Here is an 18,711-nt window from a genome sequence, read left to right on the forward strand (position 1 = left end):
AAAAGATGTAACAAAGGTGTTTATCAAGGACGCTCTCGATGGCCCAGAAGTGCAGTGGTTGCAAAATGCGGTTTGACAAGAGTGAAGAGGTGCAAGCCGATAGGCACTTCATAAAACTGTATTTTGAGTTTTAGCCTATGCTCAGGCGTCAATGATGAACCGTATGAAATCCGATAGATAGGCCACTCATGGAACCGTCAGAAACCTGTCAGCTTTATTGAAGCTTGTGCTGTTTCCATATTGACGGGATCCTAATCCATGCATCAATGTGTGTAATAGCTATCGAATAGATCAATTATTATCATTTGTCAAGTTTTATAAGAGGTGGGCATACTCACCTTACCTACCTTGGTAGATATTTCGCAACCAGTCCTCGGAAACACCCGATGTTGACAAAACCCCCTGGAACTCCAAAAATGCAAACACAAAACCATAGTCAGTCTAGTGAATAAAATCAGTAACCACACTCTCTGAATCACTCACTTCCCCTAGATCCCAACGGCTCGCTATTACTGATCTTTGTGAACCACCCTCGGTCATACACCATAATCACCACACTCCAACTTCCAAACCACATCAACGAAACTTTCCCATTTCACTCAAATCAAGCTAACCACGCTCAATTCCGTTTTCTACACCATCTACACCATCTACTCTCCCCCATCCATCAATCATATACACCCCCCTCTTATGCTCACACGAGTGAACCAGACGACCCCACCCTAGACCTCCCGCCACCCTTCAATTGACAACTCAAACCTACAATTTCAAACTCTCCAATTGACCCAATTTTAAAAATCCACCTCTCTCGACCCCTCCACCCACTGGTCCCTAACCCGACTATGCTCGTTCTATCCGCGCAAAAATTTTCTCCACAGTCAACTACAACACATCCATCATGGCCAAGTACTCAGAGGAGCAGATGCTCGAAGCCAAGGAGCTCGCATACACGCCCAAGCCGGAGATCTTGGAGGCTTTCAACGACTTGGTGGAGCTGGTGAGAGAACACTTTGCCGCCGAGAAGAGAGCCAGACAGACTAACGGTGACACTTACATTGACGAACGCGGAAACGAACGTTCTTACAACCACTTGAACAGAAGAAGATTGCTGAGACTGGGTCAGCCTAAGCCCAACTTGCGTAAGAAGGCCGCCGAGGTTGTGGATGAGGACGGATGGGCCACTTACACCAAGCCTAAGAAGTCGTTTGGTGACGATGCTACTGACGAGAGAGACAAGTTCAGAGAGCTGTTGAAGGACACGGCGGTGAAGGTGAAACCCAACAACAAGAACTTGGGCTCGTCCAAGGCCGTGGACCCTCGGGACACGATCGCCGACAAACAGACTAATACCTTCAATGCTTTTGAAGCGCTTGGCGACGACGACGAGTAGGAATATGACGCTCATGACAGATTCAGTGTAGGCCTGTGCGGCAAAGAGAATGTAGAGAAGTGGGGGGGGGGGGGGGAAGACAGATAAATATATTAAACCACAATGTTCTTGTCCTCCTCACTCAGGAGCGACTTGAGAATCAGCCTCATATCGGTAGCAGGTGCATTTTTTTGAAGCACAGAACGGGGCGTGCTGTTTTGCTGGAACAGGAAACGGTCGTCTGGTGTTTGTCCGTTCACGGTGTTTTTGAGGTCCGACACCTTCGGGAGCAATGAGTACCGGTAGTTGTTCGTGTGCTGTAGGTTGAACAGGTTGTTCAGGTTGAGGGTTTCCTGGGCCAGCGAGTCTCCCTGGCCATTGCCCTTGGCGTGTCCGTTGGCAAGACCAGAGTGGATAGACGAAATGTCGTTGGCGTTTCCAAGACCAAAGCTCAGACCGTTACCATTGACCAGGTCAACCCTGTCGCGGGCATCCTGGAAACGGTCGGCTTCCTCCGTCTTGGGTGTCTTGCTGTTGGCACGAGAGTCGTGGTCGTAGTGGATCTTACTGACATCGAGCGACACAGACTTTTGTGGGTTGATGTAGGAGCTAACCGAGGTGGTAGCGAAAAACTCGTAGATCAAGTCCTGGGTTACTCTAGTCTTGAACGTGCCGCCGCTTGACAAGGCCGTCTGTCTATCGTTGATGTCCTGCGAGAGGGCATCCCACAAGCTCAGCTTGGTGAGGTCGGTTTCCAACAAGTCGGCGTACTTCTCGTTGAGAACTTCCACCAGGGATTTCAACAACAGGTAGGCGAACTTGTCCTTCTCAACCTCCACAGAAGAACCGGTGCCATCGATAAGCTGCCAGTACAGGAACAAGGGAATGAAATTGTGCACAAAGTTGATGCCAGTGACGTTGAGCAACGTCTGCAAAGTCCTCAAGAGCGATTTGGAGACGGATGGGCTGCTGGGTGATGCGAGGTATTCGTTAGTGTGAACGAGGATGTTGATGAGGAAGTTTTGCGAATGGCTAATGTACTCGTTGTAGTCGGGAATCAAGAAACGATCTGGTCCCTCGGTCAGGTTGCTCTCGGAGTAGACAATCTTTGGCAGGGCTTTTCTAGGCGAAGCTTTTCCACCGGACTTGAGGAACTCGATTTCCAAGAATTCATGGAACACCTGCAAGAACTTAGCCTCAAGAGAAGCCTTTTGTTCGGTGGAAGCCTCCAGGGCAAACTCTTCGTAGCTCTTGTCAATGGTCAACAATTGCAATCCCAAGTCCCAGTTCTCCAAAGTGGCCTCGTTCCTGGTGATGGAGCTCGACTTGCGAGTCAACAAGTTCATCACCTTGGAGATGTTGTCGAGCAACACGAGAACCAATTCCTGGACACGGCTTGTCTTATGCGAGTCGGCATGGAGCATGACAGAGTCAACTTGCATCAAGATACCTTCGATGGAGTCCTGGACCTGGTCAAAGTAGTAGATATGGCTGGAAAGGTTGCACACACACTGAGTGTAGATCTTACTCAAGTCCTTGATCTCAGCAGCATCAAAGTAGTCTGCCAACAGCAAATGCAAGTTTGTCTGCAACGTGAGCAACTGCTGGATCACGTCAGAGATGGAAAGGCCGATCATGTTGAAGTTGGAGGAAACAAGGCCCAAGAGGGACTTTGCCGTGTGGGCCAAAACGCGGTAGTTTTTGGAGTTGTCGTCAGTCTTATCCGAAGCAGCGCTCAAGCGGTGCAAGAGCGTCAGCAAAGCGATGAAACGTAACTGGACGGGGATCCACGAGGCGCACATTTCCAAGAAAGTGATGCCCCAATTGTCAACCTCGGTCTGGGAGGAGTTGGCAAAGTTGAAGTCCACCACCTCGTTGGTGGCCTCGGAAATCTGGTTGGAGAGGGAGGTGTTGAAAAGAGCCTTGAGTGCCGCCAAGGCCTCCTCGTTGAGGTCCAGATCGGAAACGGCGTCGGCCTCTAAATGCTCCTCGATCTCACGGGCCTGGGCTGCCGTACGGGCGGTCACGGTCTTGTTCAAGCTGTGCAACTTGTCGTCCTCCACGTTCAAGTTACTGTTCAAGCGAGCAAGCAAAGTGCCCTGGGTAGCGTTAGAGAGCACCGTTTCGGCCAACAAGGGCACGCATTTGGAGACGAACTTGCGCAGCAAGCGGGAGTTGAAGCCCAAGCAGTTGAAGACGTGTTTGGAAGTGGAGAGCGCCACGAGGCGCCACTCGGCCTTGTTGGTGGTGGAGCCGCTCAGCTGAGTGACACCTGTGGTTATAAAGGAATCGGTGAAGCTGGTGAAAGACTCCACAAACAGCTTGTCGCCGGTGAAAAGCCCGCCGTCGAGCTTCGAGCAAAGCACGCCGTAGGTCGACACAAGCAGCTTGCACAAGGGCAACTCTTTCACCAGGAGCATGGTGTGCAAAATCGACACCACCTGGGTAGCGAACGCGTTCAAATTGTCGGCACATTTATCAATCAAGGCCAGCAAGATGCCCAAGGTGACCTGCAAGTTGCCCGACTTGGAGCCCTTGACGTCCCGTTTCGTCTTGGCCTCCAAAAAGTCCACCACTTTCACCAACTTGATACGGCGAGTCAGAGCATAGTACAAAAGGTAGCTGAGCTCAGATGGGTTGGGTTTCTTATCGCTAAGCTTCCCAGGCGGGTAGCACTGGAGAATAAGCTTTTGGTGCTTGTGCTGAGGAACAATACGCATAGCCTAGGGGAAGATATCGGCGGAAGTTCCCCAGTTTTTAACGATGGTGTTGGCGGCCGGCGCCTGCAGACAAGTGGGGGGTGTACTCGCTCTCACATGGGGCCCCAAACGGGAAACCACGGGCCAGTGACAATAGCCGAAGTGCTCGATAATGGGTAGTTTTTCCCAGGTAAAAATGTAGAAAAACGTGGTTCGAAGCGAGAGGACCGCCATTGAGGTGCCAGGACGAGAAAAGCTTTTACGGATTAGGAAAGAGGTCGTGGAAGCGAGGCGTGAAGGTGAGGTTGTGAGGGTCCATGAAAATTGTTGATGTGCCAAGTGAGCATGAGGATGGGCGAGTGGATGGAGCCGAAGGAGGGAAATTGATAAAAAGCATGCTTTTTTTTCAAGTGCATGCTGTTTCTCAAATGCTTCTTTTTCGTTTCTTGGGTACATTTCTGCTCCACTGTAGCCCAGCCCGTTCTCCTCTTTGCCCCTCAGCTTCTCTTGCTGAGTGGTGGCTTGAATGGGCTTTTTGTTGGTTCCACGGCAAGTCCAAGCCGTGTCAGCCGCTTCAGGAAGAGTCATCGGGAAAGGATTTCATCATCTTGACATCTTTCAAATTTGTGTCTACCTCTTTGAATCATTGCTGTGCTTTTGTGGATAACATGTAGATGGCTGCAACTACTGCAACTACTGGACCCATGGGACTGTCGGCAGATTCAGACAGGAACAATGCAAGAGTGACAGAATGCTAGAAACGAGGCTTCAAACAGGTGACGATTTTTCATCTGTATTGTGTTTCTGCCGTTCATTGGTGGGGTTTGCGGAACCGGCCAAAGTGACTCCCCTCCAGGATTCTTCACAAATCTACATCCCAGGAGATCTATCTCAGAATCGGAAAGATCGAGATTTACAACTAAAGAGATTGTGTTTTTTCTAAAAAGAGCAAGTGGCGGCTCGGTTAGGCGACACCTTAAGGCCGCCGGCATGGCGTGAGTAGAGTGGAGCTTCGTGGAGAACGTATATGATAGTACAAACAATGCAAAGGAGGGTCAGGGGCCGGTCGGAAGCATTATCCGGAGCCAGGTCCTGGGACTTGTTGCCGGAGACCCGTTGTAGTGTAGTGGCCGGATGTGACAGTCTATTGTGCCGTGAGCACCACGGGTGCTTATCGACAAAATGCCGGCTTTAACCGCCGGGTGCCGAATAGAACCGTCCACCACAGCCGTAGCGTGGCAGCCATGGGCCACTGCGCTTCTATCAAAAACCAATACGGCGTCTTGTCTGCCAGCAGAACCTGCTCCTGGCTTCCCTGGCCCTCACGTCCGTGGTGAAAGGTCCAGATACCGTAGCTTCAAGCAGTACGGACACATCATGTGGCGGCATCGCAGACAGGTAAAGCGAGACGCGGGCTCTACAACCACAGGGTGGTTGTCAAAATAGCCGTTTACTTCGTGGGGCTTGCACTCGCCCAATGCTTCTGATCGTAGAGTCCCGTAGGCCTTGCCGCAGTCACAGCAGTACCACTGGCATATCCTTGTATCGGGCGCCGGTGGCGGCGGTTCAGCATGCGTTCGAAGCTTCACGTTGTTCATGGGAGTATATTCAAATACTGTTTGGGGCACGGTGGAGGAGGAAACGGCGTGGGGGTGGGGGAAAGGGTGAGCCCGAGGCGCCGAGGTGGGTAGACAATCGACGGAGCGAGCTCTCGTGTATTCTGCAGCTGTAATCAACGCTGAAAGGGGAGGCTCTGGGAACGGAGAGCCTTTTGATGCTGGAATTGCGGTTTCGGTGGCGGTTGTGAGAGGGAGGTATTTGCCTGATGAGTCTGGAGATGCGTGGGAGAAACGGCTGGACTGGTGGCTGGGGTTGATGAGGCTGGGGGCCGACTTCAGTGTGGGGGTGGAACGCAAGAGGCCGTTGTTTGCTAGAAGAAGTTTTTTTGAACTTTCAAGGGTGGTTTTTTTTTTTACCGTTGAGAACGCCAGCTTCGGCGGCATCGCTGCTTTATACGATCTTTCGGTTGCCCCCGCTGCCATTCTAGACCCGCGAGCAGCGCAAAGCCCAGGCCCACCGGTTATTCCGGCGCACACGAACGAAACAACAAAAAAAAAAATTGGGATGGCTTAAATCAAGCGGGCTTCCCTCTGCACAATGCAAATTCAAACAAAAAGCATCCCTTCTTTTCGATTATTCCCGACAAACGGCCGTTTCGTCCGTCCAGAGCCGTCGTTTTTGGCTGCGAATTTGGTCTAGCCCGCGCGGGACCAAGCGCCCGGCGCGATACCCACAGGCAGGCCGCCTCAGGCAGGGCCCCAACGCCAGGAACAATTGGGCAACAAAAAACGATCTGGTGCTAGGGCCGTTTGAGATTTTCCTGGCACGTTTTCGGGAAATTGGCGTGACGTTTTGCCTAATCAAAAAATGACAAAAAAAGAATTAAAAAGTTTTGGGTCAGTCTAGTTTTTTCGACCCGGCCCTCTTTTTTCTTTTTCACCTTCGACACCGCCTGACGTGGTTCTCGAAGCTTACTCTTTGTTGGCCATTGTCTCGGGCCTGTCCCTTGGCAGCCAAGCACAGAAATCGAGACAAACGCTCCAGCCCTGCCTCTGCGGGTATCCCACTTTTCCATCCGCTTCCGAATCATGCGGCCTCCTCTTTTTCCCCCTTTGACACCCTCGTTGTGACACTATTCCATGGATTTACACCATCTCCACGTAGTTACTCCCGTCGGCGATCGGTCGCCAAAAAACTTCGTCAACCAATATCCGGCTTAGAACGGTTACGACCCCCTGCCTCTGCACCCCTGCCGCTCTAGAAACATCCAACCGATAACCGCCCACCCAATTGTCTCTGCAAGCCTCCTGACCCAGATCAGGCGGCGCCCCAGCATTTAGTCGAGCGAATCGTCTTTCCCTCCATTGTCACGAGATCGTCGTCTATTTTTCTTCATCACAGATGGGCCTCCTTGCATGATCAGCAAACTCCGGTTAAGCACATTGTGCTACTCGGCAGCATCCACCAAGTAGACCACGATAACACAGCAAAATTTGTGGATCAGCCCCTTGGTCTCGACAAGCGGGGGTGCTCAAACCTTACTGGCCCAAGTAGCTGCAACTTACTTGACGAGGGGCCCGGTCTATCTCGTACTCCATCACTCGGTTGATCCCTCTGTACACTGGGGCCAGTTTCTCCGGAAGCCTAACCTAAACGTGTTGCAGTGGTCACCATCAAGGAAATTATCACCAAAACACCAAAGCAGTACTTAAACCTAAAAGTCTCCGCTCAGTCTCCTCTCAGTCTTGGCTTTTGGGCTTCTTGGTCACTTGAGCCAAATGCTTGATCTCCCGGAAACAGCTCGCTGGAACCATCCCCCGCTCGTCTCCCCTCGTAAGGATTACGCCATTTGCCGAACGAAAAAACTCTAGCCCCTGCTCCTTGCACTTGTCGAGGTCCAAGTAGATCAAAACCGTGCATGTCTTTCTGATCCCCAGCTGACTCCACTCGGCGTCCGAGGTAAAATGAATGTGGTTGCGTTTCATACGTAGAAGACCCCCGCTGCTGTTGATAGCCTCTAGTTTGTTGGCAAAGGTTCCATGGTACACGTTGTCGGGCATATCTCCGTACGGAAGCGGCTGGAGATTTTCTTCTGTCACCAGGTCTAAGGAGTGGCCCTGGTTGGCGCAGATGTACTGATTTCCGTCTGCTCGGGTCTCAATGGTAAACCGTTTCTTGTCGTTTTCTGCAACGACCTTCTCGACCTCTTCCACAGTGGCACGATGTGTTTTGATTCGAGGGTGATTGAGGATTGTCGTGAGCTCTACATAGCCGCGGGAGTCAATTGGAAGTTTTTCTTTGACTGCGCCGTGTCGGAGAAGGTACAGCAACGCTTTGGAAATGAGTACTTCTCTAGGTGCCATAGATGGAGTAGGTGCGGTAGTTGATGTGAAATTCGCAGCCGTTGGAGGTGAATGGGGTGCAAGCGGCAACGGCGCAGGATGAGGTGAAATAGGACGGGGTTTTTGATTTTTGGTTTAGTGTTAGATTTTGTGGGATTTGAGTCTTTCTGTCTTTTCTTTTGGCTTATGGTGTCTTGTGTCGGGTGTTTGAGATGTGGAGGGGTCTACTGAGGAATCATCGCTAGATGAATGAATCTGAGTCATGAGTGTTGATCTGGGGCCGATGGACAAAATGTTGAAAGAGACGGGGTGGAACACAAAAACTTGAATAGATTTTTCAGGACTGTTAGAATTGGAAGTTGGTCTCTTCACCTTACACTAACACTATACCCAAAGAGGTACCCATATAAAGAGTATCATTTCTCAATATTGACATCATCGATTTACAGTTCCACTAACTAAACCTATCATTCGATTTTGATGAATACAGCTAACGCGTCCCCACTCAACAGACATGGTGCCTAGCAGAAGTGTATCATCCTTTTAAGTCAGTGGACTGGGATACCCAGGATAATCAATGTCTATCCATTCCGTCTCCCCATCACTTCAAGTATTGCGTCCAGTTTCATTACGATAATGTTTAAAATCACAACCCCATGAAACAGTGTAATAGGCTAGTTCCCCTAGTCCTGAACACACATCATCCTCTCCAGTTATCTCCACTACAAGTCCCCACCACTACATCGGAACACCTTCCAAAACCCTTTCCTTTTCTATTTACAAATTATTTGTTGTCGCTGCAACGTCTAACCTTGGCGCCAGCCAAAGAGCCCATGTTGGCTCGGTTGTTTTGCTTGATGGTAGCGTTGTCGCCCAACTCAGTGTCCTTGTGGAACTTGAGGTAGTAGCGGTCCTTCTCCTGCTCCTCGGCCTGAACGATGTTCTTAACGAGGAATTTGGCCACCTCGTCCAAGTCGTTGATGGCCTTGTTGATCTCATCCTTGTCGGTGAGGTTTCTATTCTTGTCGTAGCCTTCTCTAATCTTGAGTCTGGAGGCTGCGAGAATCTTAGCATCGCCGTTAAAGGCTGTCCGCGTGGCCCGAAGAGCAGAACGGTACACCAGAAGGGCTGATTTGGTCATGTAGCTTTGTGATGAGGTTTGTCTCAGGTACTAGTGGCTGGAAAATGGAACAGTCTATGCAGGCCGGCTGGTTGATCCGGCAGCAAAGTATGGTAGACTTTGGAAAATCAGAGAAACACGAAATCTGATGGATCTTGAACTTTTTACATTTAGCCATTACGGTGTGGCTTTAAGGCCTTGTCTGGCACGGAATACATGATCATCTATAGGTGGCTGCGAAATTCAAAGGATAATTACCCATACACTGAAAATCATCATGGATCCAAAATATATATCTTTTGTTATTTCTTTTGTTTTCATTCCCCCTCTACACCTTCATATGTCCTTCGTCTATTAATGCATGATACTCATTACAAAACCAACTTCTCTCTCGAGTAAGCTGGAATCCGCTTGGCCAACTCGATTCCCTCGTCCACACGCAACTTCTGGTTGGTGGTGCCGTTGCTCATGGTCAAGAGAGCATCCAACTCCTCCTTCTGCGTGCCAATTTCGTGGATGTTGTCCACGACAGATGCTTTGGTTGTCTTCTTTTTATTCTGTTTCTTGTTGCTGTCAGCCTGCAATGCCTGGTTAACAAGCGTCAAGTTGTAGCTATTAGCACCAAGGGAGTCAACTTTGGCGTCGATAAGAGAACCAAGCTTCTCAATTACTGGAATGGACCAGTTGAAAAGTCCACCGGCATCAATCACGGCTTGCACCAAATCCCAGGAGCTCGTGCTGTTGATGTTGATGAAAACACCAAGCATACGCTCCAATTTCTTGCTGTAGCCGTCGTACTCTGCGGTCAAGATTTCCAGCAACTTCTTGGTAATTTGTGGAAGAGAGAAGTTCTTCACAAGTCTGTCGATCGTGGACTTCAAGAACATAAGGATCAACTGAGCCAGACCGGCATTCTCAGAGTCCTTGTCCAACTCGTCCGCCAATTCCGTCAAGTTATTGAGTTCGTTTGTGAGATCGTCAATTGAAAGTGCTGGACATTTCTCAATGGCAGTCTTGAGCAACTCAGGTTCGTTGAGCTGGCTGAAAAGCAAAAGAAGACCATTTGCGTATTTTGTAGGGTAAAGAGGGTGACTCAAAAGGTAAGCCACTGCAGTTTCTGGAATGAAAGACTCGTTCTTCACCTGAACGGTTTTGTCTCTTTGGTCAACCTGGAATATGAGACCAAGAATACGGTTCAAGAACACAGAGTCAATGACCTTGTCGGTGATCGCATGCGAGTAGGATTTGCCATCCTTCAATTCTTCCTTCTTGAAGAATTTGATCACGGCTTTGCTGAATTCTGTTGGATCCGTCTTTTCCTTCAAAGACTCAAACACCTCGTTCAACTCCGCTGTGTCCTTCTTCACGGCTAATTTCAAATTATTGGACAGAAGGGCAGGGTACACCTTCAACTGTTGTCCATCCTTCTGGAGAGCCTTGCCCAAAGACTCTCTCAAAGTATTTTTGCCAACCTCAACCTGGATGTAATTAAGCTTGCTGGCTTTTCTCTTTTCGTTGTAGCCCAAGTACAAGGCATATGTGGAGCTCAGTATATCTGAGTCGCCCTTTGTGGGCAATGCAAAGTTGAAGTGCAACTTGATCTGAGGATCGTGCTGGAACTTGTCAAGCAACGACTCGTATTTAAAGTTGATCAAGAAGAGTTTTGACAGGGCTGAGATAAGCAATCTCTCGGGAGCAGGAGCATAAAAGCCATATTCCTCGTCCTTGAAGTTACTAAGAATTGGCTGCAAAGTCACCAGTTTGATAGTCTTGTGTGGCTTCATGAGCGAAGCAGAAGAGACAGACTTGGTGGTCTTGTCAAATGTGTACAATACGCCGTCAGCATAAGTGAAGAGGCACTCGTCAAGACCGGGTCTCTCAAATGTTATACTGTAGATCTCAAACGTCCTGGCGCCATCAAGGCCGACCAATCTGCAAGTGTATTTGTTCGACTTGTTCAGACGAGTGATGTAGAACAAAAGAGAGCTCTTGTGCTGGAAAGAATGCTCGGAAATGAATGTGTGGTAAATGACGCTGTGTACTGAAGATCTGGTGGGCACAGGCAAGCTGCTCAACATAGATGCTTTGCTTAAGGAGATGTGGGATGGATCCTCTGCATCGGCTTCAGCTTCCTTATATTCGAGATGTTCCACTGAGCCATCTTTGGAAAGCACGTATATGGAGGAGTCCTCGCCAAACATGATTCCCGCTGCAGGTGCTGTGACGGGATATTCTGCTGTACTGGACTCCTCGTTTCCGAACTTTTTGATCAACTTCACCAAGTGCTTTCTTCTTTCGCTAAGTCCCACAACATACAAATCGCCCTTCACGTCCATGCTGTCCACAAGAGTACTAGACGACAATGGGAAAGACCAAACGAGTTTCGGCGTGGGTTTCAACACGTAGCTCGAGATTATCAGCTTAGACATACCCAAATGTATGAAGTCGGTTTCCTCGAAAGAGAGGCTTTTCTGGCTGTGGGGAAGCACTATGCGCTGGTGGTTGGGCACATCGGCGATTCTGGGTAGCTCGACGAGCGAAAACAGGTCGCTCAATCCGGGGAGCATTGCTTGTTTTATGGATATGGATGAAGTTGAAGAATTGATGGTGGAGTGCAGAGAAAAATCTGCGATGGAGCTGAGCAGAGGTTGTAAGTATGTGGTGCACGGGTGTCACCGGTGGTCTCCTAAGTAGTATCCAGAGAGTGGTAGAAAGCAAAAAGTTTATTTGGAGGCGAAGGGATAACCAATTGTGACATAAAGAAACATATGCATGAGTTGTCTATTCAGATATTGGCGTGGAAGTTAAGTGGTCTTCTGCTCTATGGTTCAGGTCCTTTTCGCAGCCATTCAATGCATTTGTGATCACTGCTATGATGGGACTACGGTAAACCTTCACCTATCCGTAAATTACTTTATCTATTGGTTCTGCGTGGCTATCTACGTATGGATATTTGTGCCTCTCTCAAAAGCTCAAATGGTTCTACTATGAAGACTACCTTACCACTGACAACCGATGGAACACTGGCAATCGAGATATAAACAAATCGAACAAGGACACTGCTTTCTGCCTTATTTGACCTCAATGATTCGTGTACCTGTCAAGGATAATTATTTGTACCGAACGAGGTGGGATCCTCGTTAGCTTCATTCGTAATTGAGTACCAACGCACATGATAATCATGTACCGAGTCTTCATCCCATACCCCTACAGACTCCATTTTTTTAAACATCGAAATCAATTATCAAATCTTGGTCCCCTTCCTGATTTCTTCAGCTCTTCACTCTCACCACCCAAAGTGGTGTGTGGGTGCGACATATGCCTACTACAAGTTACTACTACTTATCCCAGCATGTCTCTACCGTCGACCTGGCGCCAGTTCCAGCTCTTCGACTTTCTTCCCATCAGAGACCCTAACTATCAGCTGGAGTTTCCCCTCTTTTCCGATCCGTCGTTATCTGCCATCACCTCGTCACAGTCCTATATCGTTTTCGCTTATCAGAATGCTTACATACGACTTATCGACAAGAAACTGTTGCAGCTGATAAGGCTGTTCTGTGCTTATGATTTAGAATACAGAATCACCTTCGCTAAGCCATTGCTTCACCTGAATTTGTTGGTGACCTTGGCAGAAGCTCAGGGCATGCCTGCTGTTATAAAGGTGTGGGATCTCAACAAGATTACTCAATTGAGCCCGAGCACAGTCAACGACGACGATGCTATGAAACACAAGTTTGTTACGAAAGTTCTTGTTCACGAGGGAGACAACTCCTACCCTGTTTCGTGTTTTGCTTTCAACGATTCGTTGACATGTGTCGCAATCGGCTACACCAACGGTAAGGTCATTCTTGTCCGAGGCGATATGCTCAGGGATCGAGGGGCGAAGCAGAGAGTCATCTATGAAAGTATTGATCCCATTACGGGCATCCACTTTAACAGATTCGAGGAGATCATCTACGTTACTACAATTTCGAAAGTTCTCACAGTTCTCACGACAGGAAGAAACCAGGGCAAGCCTCATCGCGTGTTATCGAAGAACCAGGGCGTTGACCTTGACTGCTCTGATTTGGAATATCGGTCATCGAAGTTGATCACGGGTAACACCGAGGACTTGAAGTTCTTCAACCATGTGAGCAGATCTAGCGTCATCAATTTCAATGTTCCAAAAAAGAAGATTCTCCGTCTTTTCAAAGACTACTTATTGATAGTGTGTCCAATTGAGGAGACAAGCGATGGTGGTACCTCCAAAACACTCACCCGTTTGCTTATCTTGGACCTAAAAAACATGCATATTTCTTTCAGTTTGACCATTCCCAACCTGACCATTTCCCATGTGTTTGCCTCTAACAACGACAATAATGTCTTTTTGCTTTCCACAGATGGTGTTTTGTACAAGCTTCATGAAAAGCCAATCAACCAGCAATTGGAAACGATTTTGCAACGAGAACTTTTCAGCATTGCACTCAACCTCGCTGCACAAAATCAACTTGACGACTCAACTCTTTTGAGAATCTACAGACTTTTTGGTGATCATCTTTATGAAAAAGGAGATTTCGACGGCGCGATCGACAAGTACATTCAATGTCTTCGATTCTACAGTAAAGAGTCAACTAAAAGAGACGATGCGGACGATGACAACATGGATGATTTCATCATTAGTGTTGTGATGGGTTTCAAGCAAGTCTCCAACATACAAAACATGACCAGCTTCTTGGCTGAATTGCACAAGTTGGGCTTGGCCGATAGCGACCATGTCACATTGCTAGTTTGTTGTTATTGCAAACTCAAGATGACGAAAGAGATCGATAATTTCATTGCTGAAATCAAACCCGAGGGCGAGAAACAAACAGACAGTAAGTCTAGACTTGACTACGACTCCTTGAATTATTCGCTTTTCATAAATCTTTTCAAAGAATGCGGCTATTATCATCAAGTTACCCAACTATTGTTGAAGCTTGATCGACCACATACTATTGTGGACATACAGTTAAATGATCTCGGCCAGCATGAAAAGTGTATCACCTATATCAGGTCCTTACCTGTTGACGAATTACTTCGAATTCTTATCGACTTCCTGGAGGCGCTTCTCAGGTACAAACCCATGGAAACCACAGAACTTTTGATCAACGTCTTCACTGGTCAATACAAACCCGACAAGAAGCTGGACTTTTTTGAGAACTCTCATGTCGCAGCAGATGTGGTTGAACAAAAATCCAACCCTGCAATCTCCTCTTACGGGGCTTTTTTGAACTATCTCGCTGGGTCAACGACGGAGCAGGCTAATGGAGCAGATGAAGTTCAGATTGATGAGCCCACTTACTTACCTCCAAGACCAAGCCTTGTTTTCCACTGCTTTATTGGTCACGAACGCGAGTTTGTTGTGTTTCTTGAAGCATGTCTTCAAACCTTCGATAAGTATCAGGGCAATGTGAACGACAAGCAGGACTTGCTCATTACCTTGTTTGAGATTTATCTCTCGATGGCTTCAAAAGATCAACAGCAGGCTAGTGATTGGAACGAAAAGGCAAAAACCTTACTCATCGAGAATAAGGATCTCATTGACAAGTCAAAGGCCTTGTTGATCTCGCACATGTACTACTTCGAGGACGGTATCAACATTGTCAACGAGACAAATGAAAACTTTGAGGAATCGCTATTCCGGTCGCGTCAGTTGGATGGTGATATTCATGGATGTCTTGAAGTTGTTCACAAGCACGGTGAGAACAAACCAAAATTGTACGCACTTATGCTTAAGTTCTTGGGCAAGTCTCAGGAAAAGATTGACGATTTACCGAAAAAGGAATTCCACTTGCTTCTAGAGAAGATCAAGAAGCATAGGCTCCTCACGCCATTGGAAATTGTCAAAGCCCTAAGTCCGAACCCAAATGCTACTATTGGTATGGTCAGAGACTACTTGATTGACCATTTTGAGCAAACCAACAAGCACATCGACAACAATGAGAAGTTGATCTCTTCCTACGAGAAGGACTCCACCAAGAACAGTCTTGCTCTCACTGAACTCACCTCCAACCCAGTGGTTGCGAATAATGCAAAATGCAATGGCTGCGAGTTGCATCTCGAGTTCCCTGTGATCTACTTCAAATGCAAACATGCCTACCATCAGCGTTGCTTGAACGAAAATACTTATATTCCAGAGTCTTCGGAGAATGGTGACAATGATCCAAAGTGCCCGATCTGTGTCAATGACTTGAGTTCTTTGGAGGCGGCTCGCGAAAGACAGCTTCACATGAAGGAGGAAACTGAAATTTTTGAGCAAGAGCTAAAAGACGCCGACGACAAGTTCAAGGTCATGTGTGACTACATTGGTAAAGGAATCATGGAGTGAGAGATATTGGCGAAGTTTCGCAGATTACCCCATACAGAATGGCTGCGAAAAATCGAGCCGTAGTCTGAAACACCTCTGCGACATCTCCATGAGATGGCATTGCAGGGGAAGTGAGGAAAAAATATACAAAACCACTTCTTTTATCTATCAATATGAATTTCCGAGAACTTTGTAATGACTTTTGTGTCAGTCAGGCTAAGAGTGTGAAGTACCTTGAGAGGGCCGCACAAGAGGTGACTTTACCCAAGGATTCCCCGACAAACTACCCCAAGCTACCCTATGATGTGTCTATTTATATCAAAAAGTTGAGTCTGTTTTTATTTGAAGTGGCGAATCGTCAAGATGATCCCAGGCTTCAAGTCTGTGAGGTACTCAATCGAGTGGTACTCAGTAACGAAGATATCCACAACGCAGTTCGAAGAATCTCAGAGGTGATCAAGGCGCTGGATCATGAAATCACACAGCTTGAACAGGTTTTCGCTATGGTGATTGAGAATTTCGGTCAAGGTATTTTTGCATTGGCCAAGGGTGCTGGTCGACCAGGCAAGAGTCAGGAAACTGAAAATTATGAGGCCGGTCTAGCCATGGTGAAATTTTCTCGGATGGTGAATCCGCCAAGGCCAAAAAGTGAAGAGCTCAGGCAAGTCGATCCCTGGAACGTTCCGTTGAACAGTGCATGCGATGTACGGATAACCACGACCAAGGCGGGAAAGGAATCGCCAAAAATTCAACGAAAAGGGTCCAGAAGGGCTGAAGTGAAGCTGGCAATTGGACGTCTTCAACGACTCAAAGAAGCTCCAAATCCAGGCAAACCAGCTGTCAACCGCCAAGGCCCTTTGTCAGATTTGCAACGTCTCGAGACGTCCATTCTGGAACAGCTCTACGTGGTGGTAAATTTTTGTGAAGACCAGCTACGGTACGCCCATTGGTGGCTGGACTTTCTTGGAGGCCACAAGTACGATTACTGCTACGAACAGTACATTGAAAAATGCCGCTGGCAGGCACAAAACTCCGGGCTTTTTATTCAAAGATTGACCCGGCTACGTCAGCAGGTGAGCGCTTTGGCTGGATTTTGCAATAGTGGGCCAATTGACAAGGCTGAAGTTGACCAATTCGTCCGGCTCGTTACGTCCAGTCTAGTTTTATCCTCGGCTGAATGGTACGAACAGATGGCTATAGGATTTAGTGGAGCGCTGTGGAGCGAGATCGAGAGAGAGTACGGAGCTGCCGTGCTAGCCACTGAGCGATGTTTGTCAATGGAAGTTGACAGTAACGATGGCTGTAAGCGAAAGGCTAATCAGAGTGACGGGGAAGCACCGTGTGATTTGAAATAACGTTTTTAATTGAGTAACGTTTTTAATTGAATAACGTTTTCATTTGATTCTGCAAAACGGCACCCCTGGTTGGCCCATTATTTTGATGGCAAAATCCCTGATTCATCGTACCAGTATGCTGTGCCATTGTCTCCGATGCCCGGCAGCATTGTTAGCGGTGGCTCCACCCGGATCGGGCAAGTGGTCACAGCAAAAATAGCTGTGGCGCCTCCATGGCAGAAAAGAACAGATCATCAAAGCAGGAGACTCCACAGAAGCATTTTAGGTTTCAAGGCTTTGCGATGGTTTGGCGAGACCATGCGGATGCGCAGCTTGGCGCCACCATTTTGCAACCATTTCGCAGCCCCAGTGTTTCAGACCCAGGGAGTGAAAAATTTTTCGAAGCCACAAAAGAGACATGCTGGTGATTAACTTCATGAATCGTTTTAGATCTGATCCTTCTCGGTTTCCATCTGTTATTTGTGGATCCACTAGATTCCCAAAAGCCTCGAAGGAGTTATGCCATCTCCACTAATCCCTATTCGATGCCCTGCGGCCCATAACCGCCATACACACCGCATAACAAGAACCACCTGAAAAAGTGCCATCAAAAACCAAAATGATTCAAAATCCCCAAATCTCGATATTCCCCGCCTTTCTCCCAATTCCTTCGCTCGTGCCTGACTACTCCTTCGCTGCCTCCCGTTCAGCAAGCAAACAGATAACCGCTGTGTCGGCGTGGCGAGCAACACTGTCTTGTGACACCATCAGCCTACTCATCCAAACAGCACTGGCCATTGGCCACGCCAACGAGGCCGATTTTCGTGAAAAATACAAATTCCACAATTTTCAACCCCATTTGCCTTCCAACAACATAAAATCCTCTTTTTTTGCCCCGCCACCCAATGCACAAGGATGCCACCTCGCTCATACTTGGTGATGCCGCACCCGCTTGCTCCTGATTTTCCTCGGTGCGATTTTCTCTCCCTTCACTACCACCCTTTTCTTTCCAATGTCTTCTCCACAAGAGTCTCTTGACTTCAACGGCGCCTCCGACGCCTCCCAGACCACCCCTGTCTCCCACCAGACCACGGCCAATCCTTCCTCCTCCAGCCTTTGCAGCTTGCTTACCTGGAAGGACCCTGTCGCCACAGGAAAGGTGTTTGGTGGCCTCTTGCTCGGCCTTGTGCTCCTCAAGGTCAACTTTATCAACTACATCTTTTACGCTGCTTACCTTGGCCTCTTGGTCTCTGCTGCCGCTGAGTACGTGGGCAAATTGGTCACTGGACAGGGCTTTGTCACCAAGTACACCGCCCACGCTCCATCCTACTCCAAATTTGTCAATGACTCCATCTTGCCTGCCATTGGCAGATTTGCTACTTGCGCCGAGTCCAAGGTTCAGCGTATTGTCTACGCCCAGGACATTGAGTTGACCTTGAAGGCTGCCGGTGTGTCGTACGTCTTGTACTTCGTCACCTCCTACTTGTCCTTGTACACCCTTGCCATCGTCTCCGTTGTCTTGGCCTTCACCGTGCCTTTCTTGTACGTCCAGAACAAGGACGAGATTGACGCTGCCGTTGCCCACTACTCCAAGATCGTCAGACAGAAGTCCTCCGAGTTGACCGACCAGGCCCACAAGTCCGTCGCTCCTCACTTGGACACCTTGGCCAAGAAGACCGGCCCTGTCGGCGACTTCATCCAGTCCAAGTTCCCCACCAGAACCGCCGGCTCCACCGTTGGTTCCGGCAACGACACCTCCTACAACACCGGCGCTGGCTCCGAGCCTGTTGCCGTGGAGAAGCCCCTCGAAGGCGCTGGTTCCGCTGCCTCTGCTCACGCAACCGGCTCTTCTTTCCCATCGGTGCCATCTGGTACTCCATCCGGCGTTGTCTCCGAGGACCCAGAGCCCGCTTCCACCGAGACCGCTGCGTTGTAAGGTGGCCTGCCCCTAGCGGTCGCTCC

General features: G+C 48.6%; 8 protein-coding genes across 8 annotated transcripts; 4 read left to right on the forward strand and 4 right to left on the reverse strand. All coding sequences in view use genetic code 12, as the record gives it.

The window, feature by feature from the left end:
• Positions 1–898: 898 nt before the first annotated feature.
• On the forward strand, positions 899–1,390 carry CXQ87_004756 (uncharacterized protein; the record flags this gene model as incomplete). The annotated part of the gene is made up of 1 exon (XM_025483192.1): positions 899–1,390. One exon carries the CDS (start codon positions 899–901, stop codon positions 1,388–1,390), a length of 492 nt encoding a protein of 163 aa, XP_025337405.1.
• Positions 1,391–1,482: 92 nt separating this feature from the next.
• Positions 1,483–5,666, reverse strand: CXQ87_004757 (uncharacterized protein; the record flags this gene model as incomplete). Its single annotated transcript, XM_025483193.1, has 2 exons — positions 1,483–4,092; positions 5,523–5,666. The coding sequence occupies 2 exons, from the start codon at positions 5,664–5,666 to the stop codon at positions 1,483–1,485; spliced, it is 2,754 nt and encodes a 917-aa protein (XP_025337406.1).
• Positions 5,667–7,367: 1,701 nt separating this feature from the next.
• On the reverse strand, positions 7,368–7,991 carry TPT1 (tRNA 2'-phosphotransferase; the record flags this gene model as incomplete). Its single annotated transcript, XM_025483194.1, has 1 exon — positions 7,368–7,991. One exon carries the CDS (start codon positions 7,989–7,991, stop codon positions 7,368–7,370), a length of 624 nt encoding a protein of 207 aa, XP_025337407.1.
• A 763-nt stretch (positions 7,992–8,754) lies between these two features.
• CXQ87_004759 (uncharacterized protein) lies at positions 8,755–9,111 on the reverse strand (the record flags this gene model as incomplete). Its single annotated transcript, XM_025483195.1, has 1 exon — positions 8,755–9,111. One exon carries the CDS (start codon positions 9,109–9,111, stop codon positions 8,755–8,757), a length of 357 nt encoding a protein of 118 aa, XP_025337408.1.
• A 350-nt stretch (positions 9,112–9,461) lies between these two features.
• UTP8 (Utp8p) lies at positions 9,462–11,657 on the reverse strand (the record flags this gene model as incomplete). Its single annotated transcript, XM_025483196.1, has 1 exon — positions 9,462–11,657. The coding sequence occupies one exon, from the start codon at positions 11,655–11,657 to the stop codon at positions 9,462–9,464; it is 2,196 nt and encodes a 731-aa protein (XP_025337409.1).
• A 785-nt stretch (positions 11,658–12,442) lies between these two features.
• Positions 12,443–15,436, forward strand: VPS11 (tethering complex subunit; the record flags this gene model as incomplete). Its single annotated transcript, XM_025483197.1, has 1 exon — positions 12,443–15,436. The coding sequence occupies one exon, from the start codon at positions 12,443–12,445 to the stop codon at positions 15,434–15,436; it is 2,994 nt and encodes a 997-aa protein (XP_025337410.1).
• Positions 15,437–15,588: 152 nt separating this feature from the next.
• On the forward strand, positions 15,589–16,770 carry CXQ87_004762 (uncharacterized protein; the record flags this gene model as incomplete). The annotated part of the gene is made up of 1 exon (XM_025483198.1): positions 15,589–16,770. One exon carries the CDS (start codon positions 15,589–15,591, stop codon positions 16,768–16,770), a length of 1,182 nt encoding a protein of 393 aa, XP_025337411.1.
• A 991-nt stretch (positions 16,771–17,761) lies between these two features.
• Positions 17,762–18,685, forward strand: CXQ87_004763 (uncharacterized protein; the record flags this gene model as incomplete). Its single annotated transcript, XM_025483199.1, has 1 exon — positions 17,762–18,685. One exon carries the CDS (start codon positions 17,762–17,764, stop codon positions 18,683–18,685), a length of 924 nt encoding a protein of 307 aa, XP_025337412.1.
• Between the last annotated feature and the right edge of the window lie 26 nt (positions 18,686–18,711).

Source organism: Candidozyma duobushaemuli (genome assembly GCF_002926085.2).
Source record: "Candidozyma duobushaemuli strain B09383 chromosome Unknown F_B09383, whole genome shotgun sequence".
Classification (NCBI taxonomy): domain Eukaryota; kingdom Fungi; phylum Ascomycota; class Pichiomycetes; order Serinales; family Metschnikowiaceae; genus Candidozyma; species Candidozyma duobushaemuli.